This window comes from Mauremys mutica, chromosome 5 (genome assembly GCF_020497125.1).
Source record: "Mauremys mutica isolate MM-2020 ecotype Southern chromosome 5, ASM2049712v1, whole genome shotgun sequence".
In the NCBI taxonomy this organism is placed as follows: domain Eukaryota; kingdom Metazoa; phylum Chordata; order Testudines; family Geoemydidae; genus Mauremys; species Mauremys mutica.
Genome location: NC_059076.1, coordinates 15,834,533 through 15,853,587, shown reverse-complemented (window position 1 = coordinate 15,853,587; position 19,055 = coordinate 15,834,533). Strand labels below are relative to the sequence as shown.

Here is a 19,055-nt window from a genome sequence, read left to right as displayed (position 1 = left end):
TAAAATGTATTCCTGGCACGCAAAACCTTAAATTAGAGTGAATAAATGAAGACTCGGCACACCACTTCCGAAAGGTTGCCGACCCCTGCTTTACAATATAAAAAAGCAAGCATGACAGCCAAATTCTACAGTCCCATTCTTCAAGAGTGGTGGAGAGCTGAAACTCACAGATCTAGGTTAGGTGAGTCATGAAAAGGGGAGGAGCTATTGACTCAGCAGCATGATCTCCCTGCCACCTCACTCCTTACATCACAGGGAGTCCTACTCGGAGAGCTCCACAAGGATATAGAATCATCAGCTGAGGGAGGTAGCATTGTGCCAGGACACTCTGTACCTCCCCCAACCCAAGGAAGGAAATCTCATTGTCATTGGTGCTCAAGTTTGCTGTAACTTTTTCAGCATCCTCCTCAACACAGGGCACCTCTGGGGACAACAGCAATCAGGGTAGATCTTGGTAGCACAAGCCTGGCATGGGTCATGGGGCTGGTGTGGAGGCAAGGAACCTCGGAGTGAATGGGTCTTGTTTCTGGTGTGTCTCCCAAGATCCCCTGGTTTCAAGGTCTGACTCATTCATCCTCTTCCACAGTGGAGAGCTTCCACTCTTCTGCCTTCACGGGAACACATAGGGCCCTCAAGGAAATAACCCTGGGAAAATAATCTGCAAAGGGGGAGCATGGGCTTCTCAATCTGTACTCAGTTAAAACTCCACTAAGTCATCAAGAGTTTTGCCACAATAAGGGCACTACGCAAGGACAACAGGATTTTGGCCTGATGCAAGGCCCATTAACCTCCACTGACATCAGTGGGTATTGGAGTGGGCCCTTTCCCCTTAATTTACTACAGAGCCCTGCAGTGTAGTCAGCAATCCACTCCATGATTGCAAAATCCAGGCCAGGACTTCAGCAGACCCTTTTTGGTGACACTCCAGCACAGACTTGGTTCCTCAGTCTGTGAGCTAGAGTGCCAGGGTTGTCTATATCAACACAGCAAAGCTGTGCCTGGGCTCTCCTACCCGAGCTAGCTTGAATCCAGCTGGGGTGGGTAAGAATAACAGTGAAGACAGTGCAGTAGGCGTTTCAGAGCTGGCTAGTGAGTCAAGTACATACCCATGGTCTGTACCGGGCTTGTACTAGCCAGAGGCTACCCCTTGCTGATACCTTCAATAAAATGCACTTGTCCTGTTTGCTTCACCAGGACTAACCATCCGACAAGCAAGACTTGGCTCTTAGTCTCAACTGTTTCCTGCAGCTTCACATGGAACCTGATTCCCTAGGCCCATCATAACACTGCACTCTGATTTTTTTCAGCCAGAAGGCAGCAAACCAGTTATCGAAGGAATCCTGGCTATTTTTTGGGGAGTACGTTGTCCCATTTGGTTAAAAATCCAAGATGAGAAGCAAATTCCCCCTTTTGTGACTCTGAAGTCGCCAGAGCGTGTGGGTTTGTTCCCTAGTAAAAGGTAATATATTAACTTCTGTAAGCCTCATGCAGGCTGATGTTTCCACAGGCCAATTGTGAAGATAAAACAAAGATGACATTTGCACCCCAGATTCTATAAAGGCTCTACCTGGCTTTTGCATGGTGGAAGCCTGTGTAAGGTTTCATTTGTTGCTTGTTTGGCCTTGTGACAGCTTCTGCAATGCAGAAATCAGACACTTTTTTGTAACGAATCCAGGCTTTAAAGTGGGTTTTAAAAGTAGTTACAAAAATCAATGGCAAAAAAAGGCCCAATCTCCTATATGGGCTACTTGCATACCTGAGGCGGGGAACTCTGCACGTGTGAACTGTGTTCCCCCTGCATTCTGCAGTTATGGTCGGGGAATGGCACATTTGCTTCTCTCCCCTCACACCAGCAGATCCCCTGAGACAACTGAAAGCTGTGTGCTTCCTCCTGAACCCTAAGCAGGAGCTCTGCTGCTAGGGAATCCTCCTCCATCCCCAGGAGGAAGCAGACTGAATCAGCATTAATTTGACCCACTAATGTCCCACAGGTTTCAGGGTGATGAAATCACAGAGATCATCTGTCCCTGCCTCCAGGACATAATTCTCAAATAGGAGCTGAGCAACCTGAATTTTGGTAATTTTCCTGATGACACTGCCTCCAATGCCATATGGCCCATCTGTGACTTCTAGCAGCAGATATCCCAACAGCTGGAGATGGGGCACTAAATGGGGAGGGTTCTGAGTTACTACAGGGAATTATTTCCCAGGTGTCTGGTTGGTGGGTCTTGCCCACGTGCTCAGGGTTCAACTGACTGCCATTTTTGGGGTCAGGAAGGAATTTTTCCCCAGGTCAGATTGGCAGAGACCCTGGGGTTTTTTGCCTTCCTCTGTAGCATGGGGCATAGGTCACTTGCAGGTTTAACCTAGTGCAAATAGTGGATTCTCTGTAACTTGAAGTCTTTAAATCACAATTTGAGGACTTCAGTAACTCTGCCAGAGGCTAGGGGTCTATTACAGGAGTGGGTGGGTGAGGTTCTGTGGCCTGCGATGTGCAGGAGGTCAGACTAGATGATCACGATGGGCCCTTCTGGCCATAAAATCTATGACCTATATCTAGAACAGGATTTTTTGTTCGATTTTTAGATAAAACACCAGATACTCATACTTTGCTCCATGTAGTACTTTAAAAGGGTAAGGGTCTATCAGAGAGGTCACAGAAGTCACAGATTCCGTGGCTTTCCGTGACTTCTGCAGCGGCCAGTGCTGGCTCAGTGGCTGCCCTGGGCCAGCCACAGCCATTTGGTTCTGGGAGGGGGTTCGGGTCTGGGACAGGGGGGTGGGGTGCGGGGCAGCACTTACCACCAGGGGCGGCTCCAGGCCCCAACATGCCAAGTGCGTGCTTGGGGTGGCATTCCGCGGGGGGCGCTCTGCCGGTCGCCGGGAGGGCGGCAGGCGGCTCTGGTGGACCTCCACGCCTGCGGGAGGTCCACCGGAGCCGCAGGACCAGCGGACCCTCCACAGGCACGCCTGCGGGAGGTCCACCAGAGCCACAGGACCGGCGCCCGGGAGAGCACCCCCCGCAGCATGCCACCGTGCTTGGGGCGGCGAAATGTCTAGAGCCACCCCTGCTTACCTTACCACCTAGGCGGAGCGGCAAGAGGGCTCCGTGCGCTGTCCATGCACGCAGGTGCCACCCCCGAAGTGCCCATTGGCTGCAGTTCCCGGCCAATGGGAGCTGTGGAGCCAGCAGTTGTGGCAGGAGCAGCGCGCACAACCCTCCTGGTCGCCCCTCCCCTAGGAGCTGCAGGGACACGCAGAGCCAGGTGGGGAGCCTGCGAGCCCCGCCAGCCCTCCCCTCCGCCCCCCCCCCAGGACCAGCGCAGGTCCCAGGCCATGCACTGCTGCCTGCCACCCCCCAGCACCAGCAGGGATCCCGGCCCACCCTCCAGTACCCCTGGACCGCTCCCCCAGAGCACCCCCGGCTGAAGTTTTAGTTAGGAGTATATAGTAAAAGTCATGGACCGCGCACGGGCCATGAACTTTTATTTCACTGACTGTGACCTGTCTATGACTCCCTTACTAAAAATACCCATGACTAAAACGTAGCCTTAAGTATCAGCCATCCACTTGAGGATATGATCGGAGTATTCTTCAAATATAGTTTCTGACACTTTTGCCATTATTTGTTGAATATATTTTCATGCAGGTTGTTTACTGCAGTACTTGATCAGTGCTATAGTTGGTCAAAGACTATTTGTCAAAAAATTGAATGAATAAGGGAATTATTTATAGAGTGAAAGTTGGGTCTGTGGTTAAGGTACTTTATGGCATTTAGGAAAGCTTGGTTCCCACTGGACCACAGCTGGTCCCAGTTGGGTCACAGATTTCCTGTATGACCTCGGACAAGTCTCTTGTTATTGTTTTATTTATATTATCACAGTGTCTAGGAGTCCTAGTCCTGGATGAGCACCCCATTGTGCTAGGAGTACAGATCTCTGTGGTCATCAGTTCCCCATCTGTAAAATGGAGATAATGAGACCTCATTGGCCAGTTTTATCTATATAGAGTATAAGCTCTTCAAAGCAGGAACTGTCTCGTACTATGTCTCTGCACAGTGTCTAGATCATTGGGACTTTCATCTCAGTTGGGACCCCTATGTAACTATAAAACTAATAATAAAGTGTGAATAATTTGACACGTTTTTTTCCGTAGTTGACCTGTTCTGCTTAGGTTTATGAGCAACTTGTGGGGCCCTTGGTCCCACATGTTTAGTAAAACATGATATTGTGATGTGCTAGAGTTACCTACTTTATACCATCAAATGAAAGACTCTAACATGATGTTTACAGTTCTGAACAGGAACAGCCATCTGTTATGTGATGCTTGGCTGGAACCTAAACTGAATTCACCCCAATTAAAAAAGAATATCAACCTGTAAATACATGCTTGATCCCTGTTTCAGGGGGATGATGCGCTGGGGCGAAGTTCATAATCTCCATCACATTAGCGAAGAGACACCAAATTCTTCAGAAGAACCCCCAAACCAGGAGAAAGGTCAGTGTTCTTTATATAGTCATCAGAAAGTCCTCTTCTGTGGCTGTGCCAGTACAATTGATGACAAAATTTAGCCCTGTCTGTGGGGAGGAGTATTAAGAGACTTCTTTCCCTGATTCCAGTTTTTTGACTTGAATACATTATAATAAATAGTAGTGATGGCAATACAGCTATCTGCTCATTATCGATATAGCAATCAGCCCATAATACTGAACTATACTATCTCTAAGGAGATTATCCCCAAAGACTCAATGGAACGACATTCTGTTACTTGCTGCCAGTTCAAACAGCCGAGAACTCTATGACTGCTTTATGAACACTACAAACCATGATGCCTTTGTACCAGCACCACCTACTGGCAAACAGCTATAGAAATGATGCTGCAAGCAGCACTGGGCTGTACTAAAAGGGAGGTGGAGTAGCTCTACAATGTGCTGATGATGTTTTATTTTGTCCAGGTTGCTTCTCTTATGAGAGCAGCACCCTGAAGCCAAGGAGTGTGCAGGAGCTCAACTCCCTGACCCCACACAGAACCAGAACCTTGAGTGATGCTGCACAAGTGAGGAAAAGGGCAAATTCCCCCACAATAGCAAGAAAAGATGTGGAAACGCACAGGTTCTCCATTAATGGACATTTCTACAACTACGAGGTGTGAACGCTCTCCTGTGTTAAGTTCCTGTGAATGCGGCAGAGAACTGATGGGGTGAAATGCAACGATTTGTTTATGGCTTGATTGTGCCCTAACCATCATCAGGTGAGGTGTGGCATGAGAGCTCAGTGGCCCAAGCCTCCAGAGAGCTACCGCACAGTGTCACCGCTGTGTCTGCTGCACCGTGCTTGAGGATCGAGCAGTCTCCAGCCTCCCCACTCTGTGTCTGGCTAGCTCGACTGGCTGGTAAAGAGTGGGCATGGAGTCATGGCTCTGCCCTCACCCCATCCCTCCTTGCCCTGTTCCCAGCACCTAATACTGCTGGGGATGCTGTACACACTGGTCTGTGGTTATGTCAGAGAAGGCAGGCCTCAGAAGTGTGCCTTGCACTTGGGAGAGAGGTTTGGGATGGTCCTTCATTCCTGTGGGATTTTGTTCAGCTGCCTTGGACCCGCCAAGCTCTGTCTCCTGTAGAGGCAAGCATTAGCCTTATGGCAAATGGTTCCATTGTGCCTGAGGAGAAGAGAGTCACCTTCACCCTAGAGCTTTAATCGATCTTTTAGATAGATAGATAGCCCAAACCATGGAGCGCCTTGAAGCAAAGGCCAAGACTTTGAACCTGACGCAGTCGTCTCTGGGAAGCCAGCGCAGAGAGCAGGGGACTGTGCAACTTTACTGAGATTCTGGACAGTACCTGTACAAGGTCACTCCTTGTACAGGTACCACCCTGCCCTCTTAGGGGGCCCCGGCTCCCTTATGCACATCCACATGGGCTGACCAGAAGCTTTCCCAGATGTGTTTGCTGACTGGAATAGCCCCCTGAGATGCACCTCCCAGTTTTACAAGGTCTTATTTCAACATTCAGTACTTCAGCATCATCTCACTAATTTTAATTGTTGTACATTACCTTCAAATGTTTGGGGTTTGTAAGGTTTTACTCTTGTTTGTATTTTACTTCATTCATTTTTTTTGCCAGACATTAATTTAAGGTCTATTATTATCATAGGCTGTGACATGACAGGCACATTTGCTTCAATTTCCCTGTTCCCCAGTAAATCCACTTCAGGCTCACTTGATTAAATAATACCCCTGCTTGGGGCCAGTTTATTACCAAAACACAGTTCACTGATTCCCCCAACAAAAATCCCAAGCGTAGTCCATTTCCCATATCCCCCATACCTGGTCCTTTCAACCCCGCTCTCCCCAGCAAGTGTCCCACCAGTCTCTCTGCTGAAAGTCCTTCCATAGCCCAGTCCGGTGTCTTCCTCTTCCGCCACACCTAGGCTTCTCATCAGTCCTCTTCTGTCAAGATGGCTAGCCCAGCCCTTCCAGCTGGAGCGCAAGCCCATTCTTCCCAGCAGGAACCCCCACAGCCCCTCTGCTGGGAGATCAACTTTACCAGGGGAGTGTCCCTCACTCCCCCGGGTCCTCTCACTCTTCCCCTGGGTCCAGCTCTCCAACACGGAGATATCAGTGAGCAATCCTCTGTGGTGCTCCCCTTGCCTTCACAGTCCTCTCTGGCTTGGGGAGGTCAGCTGGCAAACCCCCCTTGCTGCTTTCTCTGCCTTCAGGCATCTTCCCCCAGGAAACACCTCCTGGCTCTGGCAATTGTCAGCTTTCCCTTTTCCTGACCTCACTCAGACAGGTCTGATTCACCATCTGTCTCTCTCGCTGGGTGTCTCCAACTCACCAGGTCTTGTTCCCATCCTGGTCTCTTTTGTCTAGGGTCAGCTGCCCTGATCCGCTACAGTCCCAGGTGTTGCTCTGTCCTTTTAACTGGGCATATTGGGAGCCCCTGCTCTGGTACAAGGGCTCTGGACCTATTTCATTCCCAGGGACCAGGCAGACTGTGACAATCTTTACATACAAAAAAGTTTTAACCCTAATCTTTGGCCCTACAGAACTAAACTACTTTCCAAATAGAATGACTGAGCCAAATTCAGCATTCATATCTGCTGGGAAAATGCAGACTAGCTCCATTAAAATCAGTGGAATTACCCCCAGAGTTAGTGATAACTGAGATCAGAATTTTGGTCTATTGATTTTAGTGCTAAGAAATAAAAACTGTAATCTAGGATTTTGCGGTAGAAATGCTGTCATAGGTATAACTATAGTAGCTCGGAATATCTTCATAATATTCTAATTAATTATCTTTATATTCTTTCTTTCCTTCCTTTTTAAGAAACTAGAAAAAACAAAAAACACAAGAACCACGCATTGAATAAATCTGTTCACAGAAATATGTCACACTGAAAAAATTGGGAATATGTACCATGCTTTTAAAATATGCATAAGTAGATTTCAAGGAGCAGACAATTTCAAGCAAAGAAGGAATAATATACATGTTGCATGATATATCGTATTGTCCCAGAACGATTTTACACCAGTGTATTTTCACCAAATTGGTGTTAATGTCACATTTTCTTGCTCTTGTTTTTTAGACGTCAGTTTTCACTCCAGCCTTTGGATCAGAAACTAAAATAAGAATAAACAGTAACATGAAAACAGGAGAGGTAATAGAGCAACTGCTTCAGAAATTTAAGGTAATCCTCTTTACACACACACACACACACACACACACACAGAAAGAATTCTGGAAAAGATAACCAGAATGTAGAAATGCCCTCTGTTGCCAACTGTATCTAAGGAAAGAAATATTATGGAGACTTGCCACAAACAGAAAGTATACCAGTGAAGTGTGCTATTGCCACTTTTAAGGATGAAGGTAGGTTTTATTTTTCCTAAGGCTTCACAGGTGTTCTGAGACTAGTGACAAGTGTTTGATGCTGTCGTTACTTTAGTTTCCAGAGCAGGAGGAACTAGAGAATGACTTTGTTATAATTATATTGACAGTAAGGAAAGCTGTACTATATCTTCTGCTTTTCCCAGACTGGGAGGCTAATGTATTGCTTAGTGCGTGTGACCATGTCTCCCTCTAGCGACAGGTCCTCGCAAATATGATTTGCTTATAACTAGTGGCAGTTCATCAGCCCACGCCAGTCAGGCTACAAAATACATGTTGAAAACTCTGTTTTACTTAAATCTGTATATATTTGTCAGTCAAGGACAAACTGTGATTTGATTTAAATGTCACAGCTCACTCTCTCCAGTAGCGAAAGAGGCTCAAATCTTGGTATAGCTAATAGTGCCTCCTGAATCTGCCTTGTTACCATGGCAATTTACCACCCAGGAGTCACTTTATAAGGGTGTTGCTGTGGTAACCACTGCTTGGTGCAGTCATAGCAGGATTGTAGCAGTTAAGCCCAAGCTGCAGGGGGTTTGCAGAGGGCAGGGATGGGGCCTGCACCCTGTGCCTTCCCAGCCTCAGCCCCATGGGGTAGGCCCCGTTCATGAGGAGCCAATTTAGCAACTCCAGCTGCCTGGTCTGCTTGCTGCTGCTTCCATATAAACAAGGTAAGCTTTAATAGCTATTACATTGGGCAGGGTGGAAATAAATATTTTGTGATTTGTGCCTCACCTGCAAAAAAAAAAAAAGTCACTAACTTCCACTGCTTACAGCAAAAGAAGCTTTCCTTCAGCTCAAGTGGCAAGACCTGTGTTTTAGTGAGGAAGCTCCCATGTTCAAACCTCGCTGATAAAACATGGCATCTGGATGTATGCAGCCAAGGAATGTTACAGGAGCAGAAAGGCAATTAAAAATAGGCTGCAATGATCTTTTATTCTGGGGTGACTAGAATAACCCTTCCTTTGGCCGACTGTCTTCAGTCAAAACTCTCATACGTTCTCATAACTAAGGTGCCACTAGCTCGATGCCCATAGCTTCTCTTATACTTGAGTGTTACATAAAAAAATGCCAAAAGAACAGTTCTAAATTATTGAATATAATCCCCTATCTGCAGTTCTTGCCATTTCAGAATTACTTTATACTGGAGATAATTAATAATAATAATAACAATAATAGTGCCTAGCTTTTATATAGTGCTTTAGATCGTTCTAATCTGACCTTGCTGCTGTACAGAACCCTTAAGTGTGAAGTCAGTGAAATGCAGTGGAACATGTTGTGAAATAAAATGCTAAAAGGAGAATGTGGACTTTTATGAATAATACCCATAACTCATTTTGTAGTGTTATTTAGGCAAATGGGTGGTAGTAAATCCAAATTCTCTACTGCGGTGTCTCTACAGCTGGCAAATCTGATTGTCGCAAAAAGATTTGTATGGAATGTTAGTGTTTCCAGGGAAACAAGGCAGTGGTGATCCATTGCTTTTTTGTGAGATGATCCACTGTGGTGATCCATTACTCTTTTGGAAAGTACAATGGTAGTTTTATTAATGACATGGTAGCTGGGGGCAAAGGGAAGGAAAATGGTACCTTAGTGTGAGACCCTGTTCAAAATCCAGAATCATTACGGGTGTCACACCTACTAATTTTTCTATCTACTATCAGTACTGAAAGCCCATTGTGATTTAAGCCCACAAATTTCAGGTGCATCTCTGTTATCTGCTGACAGTTTAATGATGGGGAAATGTAGCATATGTAAAATCTGTCACTCGGTGCATTGAGTCAATTTTGGTTTTTCTTTGTCAGATTGAAAACAGTCCACAAGAATTTGCACTTTATATCATCCATGCATCAGGAGGTAAATAAGCCAAACAGTTTGTTTCTCTATTGCTCCACTTCTGATTATACTTCCAGTGGGCTTTGGAGTCTGCTCATATCTTTAACAAAAGGGACAGGCATTGGAGTCTTACCTGTGCTCCACCAACTGGGGATTAGGTTGGTCTAAAACCATTCATGAAGACCTGGTATAGTCTCTCTCAGTGGAAAACAGAACTTAATTTATTCATCATATGCTTTGTATATATAATGTGTGTCAAGTTAACTTTGTTATTTTAGGATTAGCAAAAATATGCTTAAGGACCTAACTTTAGATAAAATGCTGTGAAACCCCACTGAGCACTTTGGAGTACAGGATACCAGTTAAGTTTGTTAGAGGAGGTTCTATTTGAAACCCATAGTATATTGCTCTCAAGGGGTAATAAAATACTTACATGAGGCGGCAACAGCCAAAATCCCTTTCAAATGGTGGCTGTCTGTATATGAGGTCTGCAATTTTTATTCCTGTCATATTTTACATTGGCTTTCAGAATAAGGAAGCTAATCTTAACTCTCAGTTGTCCAGTTTATATTACTGTGCCTTCAGCAGAGAGTTTATCATTTAGTTTAGCAAAAATACCCTGCTTCCTTTATTTCATTAGAAAAGAGTACATGGACAGAGGGGAATGTATTGGTCATTCATGTCAAAATGTGAAAGATAAAGAATGGTTTGCAGAATTAGCCACTGGGATTTTATTAAAGAGAAACTAAGGCTAAAATTTCCAAGCCAGTGGACCTGAATTTAAGCTCCTAAATCCATATTTCATCACCTAAATAGAAACTCCTGGTTCCTTCTCTGCCAGTTTCTATTTTGATACCTAAATAGAAGTTTAGGGCCCTAATTTAGGTCCCTGGTTTGGAAATTTTGGCCTTAAATCTGTAGGACCATATGCTCCCATCGATCCGCATGTGGCACTCCCATTTATGTTAAGGACAGTTGTGTGTGTTAAATAAGAGCAGCGTATGTCCAAAGTATGAAAGTAGTATGTCTAAGCAAAGAATTGGCCATATTATTTGGGTTAGGTATTAGTTGCTGCTGTATGTTGTGCCACAATATGAACATGCACATCAATTCATTTGTTTTCATTCCCAGAAAAGAAAAGGCTCAAGAACACAGACACTCCACTGCTGGAGAGACTTTTACAGGGTCCCTCAGAAAAGATTGCCCAATTTTTTCTCATGGACAAAAATGCAGAAGAAGTTACCAGTGATGTATGTACATCCTCCTCGTTCTGCATATTTCCCAATACTCTTCCCATTTAACACACCTCACTGATGTGCATTTCTTGTGGTCCCCACAATAGGTTGCTCAGTACCTTAAATTTCACGTTCCTCTTCTGGAATCCTTTCTGCACAAACTAGATGAAGAAGAAGAACGGGAGATTCAACAGACAATTGCAAAGTAAGTAGGAGCAAACTAGGTAGGTTTGATTTATTTGTTTAGTCTGAGAAAATACACTTCATTCAAAGTTGTTGGTAGGTTCTACAAAGTAGCACCTATATACAGCATGGTGCTATATTGTGGCTAGCTCTGCACAGGTGCACAAAAATAGAGAGAGGGCGCAGGTAGCCTTTCTCATCCCTCGGGCACACCTGCCAAGTAGCAGCTACAGCCTCACGGATTACCATCCCAGTGTGCAAGACCTGTGGATGTCTTCCAGGAACAGCTGTACTGGGCACACTGGCCAGCAGGGCGTGCACACTGCACCCTTTGAATGCTGTTGCAGCTTCCACAGCCTCAGTGCTCCCAGAGATATTCTTGCTCAGTCAGTCAGAATGCCTCCAGAGACTGCCGCTGGGCCAGAGCACACCTGCATCACACCCACACCCAAACTCTCATCCCCCGCCACACACACACTCATGGGCTGTGGCTGTAAATGCCAGAACAAATCTGGTAGTGTTTGCATAGCACTTAGCAATGATTTGCTAATAGAAGGATCAGTGGTGAGGGTGCTAGCCTGGCACTCGGGAGACCCAGGTTCAGTTCCCTACACCCCAGTTCTCCAGTTGTAAAAGGAGGCTCATAGTGCTGCCTTTATGAGGATAAATGTATTAAAGCAGAGAAACTCAGACTGAGGCTCGGGAGCCACAAGTGGCTTTTAAATGCGTCTCCTCTGGCTCTTTGCAGGACATGGTATTAAAACACTGTGATTTAATTATTAACCAATCAGGATGCTTTTACTATGTTATTGACTGATTGTAGTTGATAAAATAATAATACTTGGTCAGTCATTTTGCTGTGAGAATAATATATGTATATACAGAACTAAATATGTCCCCTGTTATACAGTTTAAATATGAATAGTACTATAGTAAATGAAACAACGAATTCACACTACGGTGGCTCTTTTGGGTAATGTCGATCACTAATTTGGCTCCTGAACCACTGAGATCTGAACATCACTGTATTAAAGATTGTGGAGTGTTCAGAGACTATAGTAACCCTAATCTGGAGAGATGTATAACTCAACACCCTTTAAAACGGCTCTTCAGCTAGCTGACACGCACGTTCCTGACACCAGCCAAGGATGTACCACAGTCACAGGCACTTTAAAAACGCAGATCAATAGCTAAGGCTAGGTCTACACTGGCAATTGAATGACAAAACTTTTGTCTTTCAGAGGCGTTAACTCCCCTTCCCCCCCACCCCGAAAGACAAAAGTTTTGCCGACAACAGTGTTTTGTTGGCACGAGCGCTCTCCTGCTGACAACGCAAACGCCGCTCATCTGGGGTGGGTTTGTCGGCAGGAGAGCCAACAAACAGCGGCCACACTGCACGACTTTTAGCAGCACAGCTGTAACGACTCAGGGTATGTCTACACTACAGGAGTAGTTCGATTTAACTTAGGTCGAATTTATGGATTCGACCTGATGAATTCGAATTTGTGTATCCACACCAAGGACACTAATTCGAATTTGTGAGTCCACACTAACGGGGCAAGCGTCGACATTGGAAGCGGTGCATTCTGGGCAGCTATCCCACAGTTCCCACAGTCCCCGCTTCCCATTGGAATGCTGGGTAGAGCCCCCAATGCCTTCTGGGGGAAAAATGTGTCGAGGGTGGTTTTGGGTAACTGTCATCATTCAACCGTCACTCCCGCCCTCTCTCCTTGAAAGCGCCGGCGGGAACTCTGTTCACGCACTTTTCTGGTCAGTGACAGCGCGGACGCCACAGCACTGCGAGCATGGAGCCCGCTGCGATCATCGCTGCACTTATGGCCGTTGTCAACTCCTCGCACCTTATCGAACACCTCTTCCACAGTCAGCTGCTGAGAAATCAGGCGAGGAGGCTCCGGCAGCGCGGTGAGGACGTGAAGTGTCAGAGTGGCAGAGACCTCTCACAAAGCACGGTATGCCGCGCCGTGGAGATCATGGTAGCAATGGGTCACGTTCATGCTATGGGACGGCGATTCTGGGCCCGGGAAACAAGCACGGACTGGTGGGACCGCATAGTGCTGCAGGTCTGGGATGAATCACAGTGGCTGCGAAACTTCAGGATGCGTAAGGGCACTTTCCTTGAACTGTGTGACTTGCTGGCCCCTGCCCTGAAGCGCCAGGACACCCGGATGCGAGCAGCCCTGACTGTGCAGAAGCGGGTGGCCATAGCCCTCTGGAAACTTGCAACGCCAGACAGCTACCGGTCAGTAGTGAACCACTTTGGCGTGGGCAAATCTACCGTGGGGGTTGCTGTGATGCAAGTAGCCCACGCAATCGTTGACCTACTGCTGTCAAAGGTGGTGACCCTGGGAAACGTCCAGGTCGTCATAGATGGCTTCGCCGCGATGGGATTCCCAAACTGCGGTGGGGCTATAGATGGCACTCACATCCCTATCCTGGGACCGGCCCACCAGGCCAGCCAGTATATTAACCGAAAGGGCTACTTTTCAATGGTGCTGCAAGCACTGGTGGACCATAAGGGACGTTTTACCAACATCTACGTCGGGTGGCCGGGCAAGGTTCATGACGCGTGTGTGTTCAGGAACTCTGGTCTGTTTAGACGCCTGCAGGAAGGTAGTTTCTTCCCGGACCACAAAGTAAGTGTTGGGGATGTGGAGATGCCTACAGTGATCCTCGGGGACCCAGCCTACCCGCTAATGCCCTGGCTCATGAAGCCCTATACAGGCGCCCTGGACAGTGAGAAGGAGCTCTTCAACTACCGGCTGAGCAAGTGCAGAATGGTGGTGGAGTGTGCTTTCGGACGTCTCAAGGGGAGATGGCGGAGCTTACTGACTCGCTCGGATCTCAGCAAAACCAATATCCCCATTGTTATTGCTGCTTGCTGTGTGCTCCACAATCTCTGTGAGAGCAAGGGGGAGACCTTTATGACGGGATGGGAGGTTGAGGCAAATTGCATGGCTGCTGATTACGCTCAGCCAGACACCCGTGTGATTAGAAGAGCCCAGCGGGAAGCGCTGTGCATCCGGGAGGCTTTGAAAGCTAGGTTCCTCAGCGAGCAGGGTAACCTATGACTGTCCAGTCTCTTTACAGAGAAGCTGAACCTGCCCCTGTTTCAGTTCCTATTGTCTTTTTTCAGCGGTTACATACCCCGTTCACCAGGTTTCCCCCCTTCCAACAGACGTTTAAAAATAAAGTTATTGGAACATTTTTAATTAACAAAGTTTTCTTTACTAATGAATTCTCGTTCAAGGGTTACAACAGGGACGCAGACTGTGGTGGGTACGGTGTGCAGTGATGTACAGACCGCTTCTACACTCGAGGACTGACAGGCTCCTGCTCCTACAGCGGTCTCTGGGGGGAGGACGGTTACCGGAGGGTGTGCAGGAAGGGGTGGGTTTGCAGGAAGGGGTGAGGGGTGTGTGGGAAGGGTGAGTAGGTGTGGGTGGATGATGGCTCTGGCTGGGGCTCAGGGCATCGGAGAGGTTCATGGCTAGGGTGGAAGGGCATGGTAAAGGCAGCCTGCCTTGCCATTTGTGGATGCCAGGCGCTCGGACCCTGGGGCAACATACACCTCCCAGACTGACCTGGGGCAGCAGACACCTCGCACAGTGACCCGGGTGCCTAGTGACTGCACTCTGTGTGTGACTTGCTGTTGATCCTGCCCCCATCTCTGTACCCTGTTAATGGTGGCTGTCCTATGCAATTAACAAACCCCTCCCCCACCCTTCACACAAAGTCTTCTGCAAAGAAACATGACGGAAACAGTAATGAACAGCAAACTACTTTTAATACTCAACTACACAGTTGGGGGATGAAACTGGGATTTGGGATCGGGTGAGCCAGGAAGGCAAGCAATTCTCATACTGTAGGGAATGAGAGCTGTTTGGTACATGAGCGCTCTGCTGGGGTGGAGTGACAGTTTTCACGGCCCCTAGCGCCCCTCCTTCTTGTGATTTTGGGTGAGGGGGGGACAGGACTTTGTGGTGGGGGAGGGCGGTTGCAGATACAGTTCAGGGGGGCTCTCTGCTCCTGCCTGCGGTCCTGCAGAACATCCACAAGGCGCCGGAGCGTGTCTGTTTGCTCCCTCATTAGTCCAAGCAGCGTTTGAGTCGCCTGCTGGTCTTCCTGCCGCCACCTGTCCTCCCGTTCGCTGTGTGAGCGCTGCTGCTGAGAGAGGGTCTCCCTCCACTGGCTCTGCTGGGCCGCCTCGGCTCTGGAGATGGCCATCAGTTCAGAGAACATCTCGTCCCGAGTCTTTTTCTTTCACCGCCTAATCTGCGCCAGCCTCTGTGAGGGGGATGCCGGGGCAGTTCGGGAAAGAGCCGCAGCTGTGTGATGGGAAAAAGGAAGTGATTTCCTTCCAAAGATACATGTTTGCGAACACTAAACACAGTCTACTCAGTTTCTGTGAACAAGACCATACAGGGCACCTAATCTCATGTGCTCTCAGGACAAGTTCGATTTTTCGGCATTCGCTTTCATTGCCTGGGGTCTTGCACTGGAGATCGGACAAGCGGGGCAGGACAGCAGAATCCGTGTAGCAGCCAGGCCTGGTAAGCCGGAAACTTTAGGCTGCTTAACAATTAATGGATAGCAGGGCCCTCCTGCTGCAGGCAATCTGGAAAGCATAAAGTCTGACCCTGTTCCAGCCCCTCGCGGCTGTCCCCGGGAAAGATCCCTGTATGCTTTTCCTCTGCAGCCTACAACACGTGGCTGTTAAACGACGGTCATTGTTATGCAAAGGAAAAGTCAAGCATTCAAGCATTCAAGCAGTCAAGCATTGTTATGCAAAGGAAAAGGCAAGAACATCGCGGAGAAACTGCCCCTCGACACTATCCCATACTCAGAGTCCACGGTCACTGGTGGGGCAGTGGTGGCAGACCCACCGAGAATGGCATGCAGTGCCTCATAGAAGCGGCATGTCTGGGGCTGGGCTCCAGAGCGTCCGTTTGCCGCTTTGATTTTTTGGTAGCCTTGTCTCAGGTCCTTGATTTTCACGCGGCACTGCGTTGCATCCCGGCTGTATCCTCTGAGTGCCATGGCTTTGGAGACCTTCTCGTAGGTCTTTGCATTCCGTTTTTTGGAGCGCAGCTCCGAAAGCACAGACTCATCGCCCCACACAGCAATCAGATCCAAGACTTCCCGGTCAGTCCATGCTGGGGCCCTCTTTCTACTCTGAGATTGCATGGACTCCTCTGCTGGAGAGCTCTGCATCGCTGCCAGTGCTGCTGAGCTCGCCACGACGTCCACACAGGAAATGAGATTCAAACTGGCCAGACAGGAAAAGGAATTCAAATTTTCCGGGGGCTTTTCCTGTGTGGCTGATCAGAACATCCGAGCTCGGACTGCTGTCCAGAGCGTCAACAGAGTGGTGCAGTGTGGGATAGCTCCCGGAGCTAGTAAGTTCGATTTGCATCCACACCTAGCCTAATTCGACATAGCCATGTCGAATTTAGCGCTACTCCCCTCGTCGGGGTGGAGTACCGAATTCGAACTAAAGAGCCCTCTAGGTCGAATTAAATGGCTTCCTGGTGTGAACGGGTGCACGGTTAATTCGAATTAACGCTGCTAAATTCGAATTAAAGTCCTAGTGTGGACCAGGCCTCAGTCATGTCACTAAAAGCTGTGTAGTGTAGACACAGCCTAAGCATGTAGAGGACTTGTCACTGAAGTAAACAGAGGTATGTCAATTTAAACCAGCTGATGATGTGGCCATAACAAACAGGACAGGGAATCCAGAAAAATTCAGAAGTTTTCTAACAACAAAGTTTCCATTTTCCATCAGAAATTTTTTTTTCTGATGAAAAATTTCTGACCCATTTAAATATTTTATTGAACATTTGAGCTGAATTTCTGCATAGTTCAGTGTGTTTTGAAATTATTGCTCTCTATCTCTCTCTCTCTTTCTCTCCCCCTCAGATACGGTAGGGAGAAGGATATCATCCGTCAGCACCTTGACAGTAAAACAGTAATAAAAACGGAGACTACTGTATAATGTCACAGCCTGCAGCTGATAAAACACTTCCTCTAAGCCAAAGGAAACTTAATTTTCTATCCCTTATATCCTTGGAAATATTGAGAATGTGCCATAACTGTGACATCTATAGCACATGGGCCTGTCAAGTGGGGTGGGGGGTGTTGCTGGTGACTGTGCATCTGGGATTGAAAAGAGACTCCACTGCAATCTGAATGGGAATTAAGAAGAGCTGATAAAAATCATATTGTTCTCTAGCATGGGTACTGCACAGTGTGAACACTCATGTAACTTGAAACTTCAGAAAGGAGAAAAAACAATTAAAAGGGCACAGCGTTGAAACCTGTCCACTTGCACCCCACTAGCCAGAGCCAGAGAGAAATATCGTAATCACCCAGATGGAGTAAGAATCGTACCGAAAACTGAAAATAAAGTCATAGGCTGTCTTTGTTTTAGAGAAATCGTTTAGTCTGAGTCTGGGGGTGCTCGTTAATGGATCTAGGGCCAAATTTACGAAGGTATTTAGGCACATAAGCAGGTGAGGTAGCTAAATCCCATTGAAAGTCGATGGAAGTTAGGCACCTAAGTCCCTTCCCTTTGTAAATCAGACCTTTAGTGTTTTAGTTTGAATAAGAAGATCTGAAAAAGACTCTTCCCCTCATGCTTTGTATTTAATCAATTGATTAAAAATAAGAGGTTAATTTTTCACCTGAAACTCCTTTTTAAGTCACTCCTTTTTGAGCTCTCTCTAAACATGATTACAATTGATCAGTTTCTTCAAGACCCCACAGAGGTATTTTCTTTTGGATAAGAAAGGGATTACTTTCCTATTTCCTTGTTCCTTCTTGTTTAGATGCTGAGATGGACTCTGTTCAGCAGACAAAAATATGCATAGGCAGTATGATCCCAGTGAGTACCGCTGGGGCAGACTAGCATAATTCACCCATGTCCCAGGCATTGTGTGGCCACAGCGCAGAGTCTGTATCAGTCTCTTCCTTAATATCAGTCACTTGGATCACCCATCCCAAGCATTTTGCTAAGGCCAAACTTGCCAAGTTGTGAATAAAGCCCATCTAATTCATAGGAATAACTCACTGCCCCCTGTTATCAGGCTGTGTTTGCCTTTTGTCTTGTGGTTCCTATGTCCCATGTTGAGCTGTCATGTACTTATGCAAATTACACAGGACAAACATTGCTGTACCATAATGTGCTGTACCATAATGCACAATAGGCTGCCGTAGAACATAGTGGAATAAATTACACGAACATAAATAACCACTTTCCTCTTGCCTGAGACATTGTAACTTGGATGGTGCATCAAAAATGAAAAGCACCGGTGTTAATGGGAATTATTATTTGTTATCAGCAACTAGTTTATTTTAATGTACAGCTTCTTATAACCCTGCCTGTGCACTTTTTATTAAGGTGCTTATTTTTTAGCTAAAACCATTCCGCAGTCAAGAATATTTAGTATTAAATATCTCAAAGCTAGAGCTGTCCATTCCTTACGCCAATAAACGCAGCTGCAGTATTTGAAAAGTTTCATTCCCAAGCCTTAAAAAACAGGAAATATGAGCCAAAAGGTTTAGGCTTGTAAAGGGCAGGCCACATTTCAATAAACTCTCAACCAGTTTATGGTTTTGGGTCAAAACCAAGTAAATTAAATGATTATGTGGTTTCCACCCAAAACCAAGCACAAGTTACAGTTTTAGCTGAGTTTCACCTTGGGTTTTCAGTTCACTTGACGATGGAGTGTAACCTTTGGCGCTGGTTAGATGGCACTACAACATACTTAGGTATTGTTATATTAATGTAACTGGAGTACAAGCCTTCTGGCTGATTAGAAATTATATAATTTGATTGTTTTAATCCTAATACAAAAAGGTATTTTTTGTAACTCTGGTCTCTCTCAATGGTTTG

General features: G+C 46.6%; 1 protein-coding gene across 8 annotated transcripts in view; it reads left to right on the top strand.

Moving 5' to 3' along the window:
• RASSF6 (Ras association domain family member 6) overlaps positions 1-18,820 on the top strand; it is a 36,914-nt gene extending 18,094 nt beyond the window's left edge. For 6 of the 8 annotated variants that reach the window (XM_045017450.1, XM_045017449.1, XM_045017452.1 and 3 more), the window contains exons 4-11: positions 1,308-1,459; positions 4,406-4,497; positions 4,956-5,146; positions 7,588-7,689; positions 9,695-9,746; positions 10,857-10,975; positions 11,068-11,165; positions 17,081-18,819. In XM_045017450.1, coding sequence (XP_044873385.1) covers positions 1,308-1,459; positions 4,406-4,497; positions 4,956-5,146; positions 7,588-7,689; positions 9,695-9,746; positions 10,857-10,975; positions 11,068-11,165; positions 17,081-17,156 — 882 coding nt within the window. In that variant the 3' untranslated portion in view covers positions 17,157-18,819. Of the gene's footprint in view, positions 1-1,307; positions 1,460-4,405; positions 4,498-4,955; positions 5,147-7,587; positions 7,690-9,694; positions 9,747-10,856; positions 10,976-11,067; positions 11,166-17,080 lie in introns of all 8 variants that reach the window. The other 2 variants (XM_045017454.1, XM_045017446.1) reach the window with 2 other exon arrangements.
• The last annotated feature ends 235 nt before the right edge of the window (positions 18,821-19,055 follow it).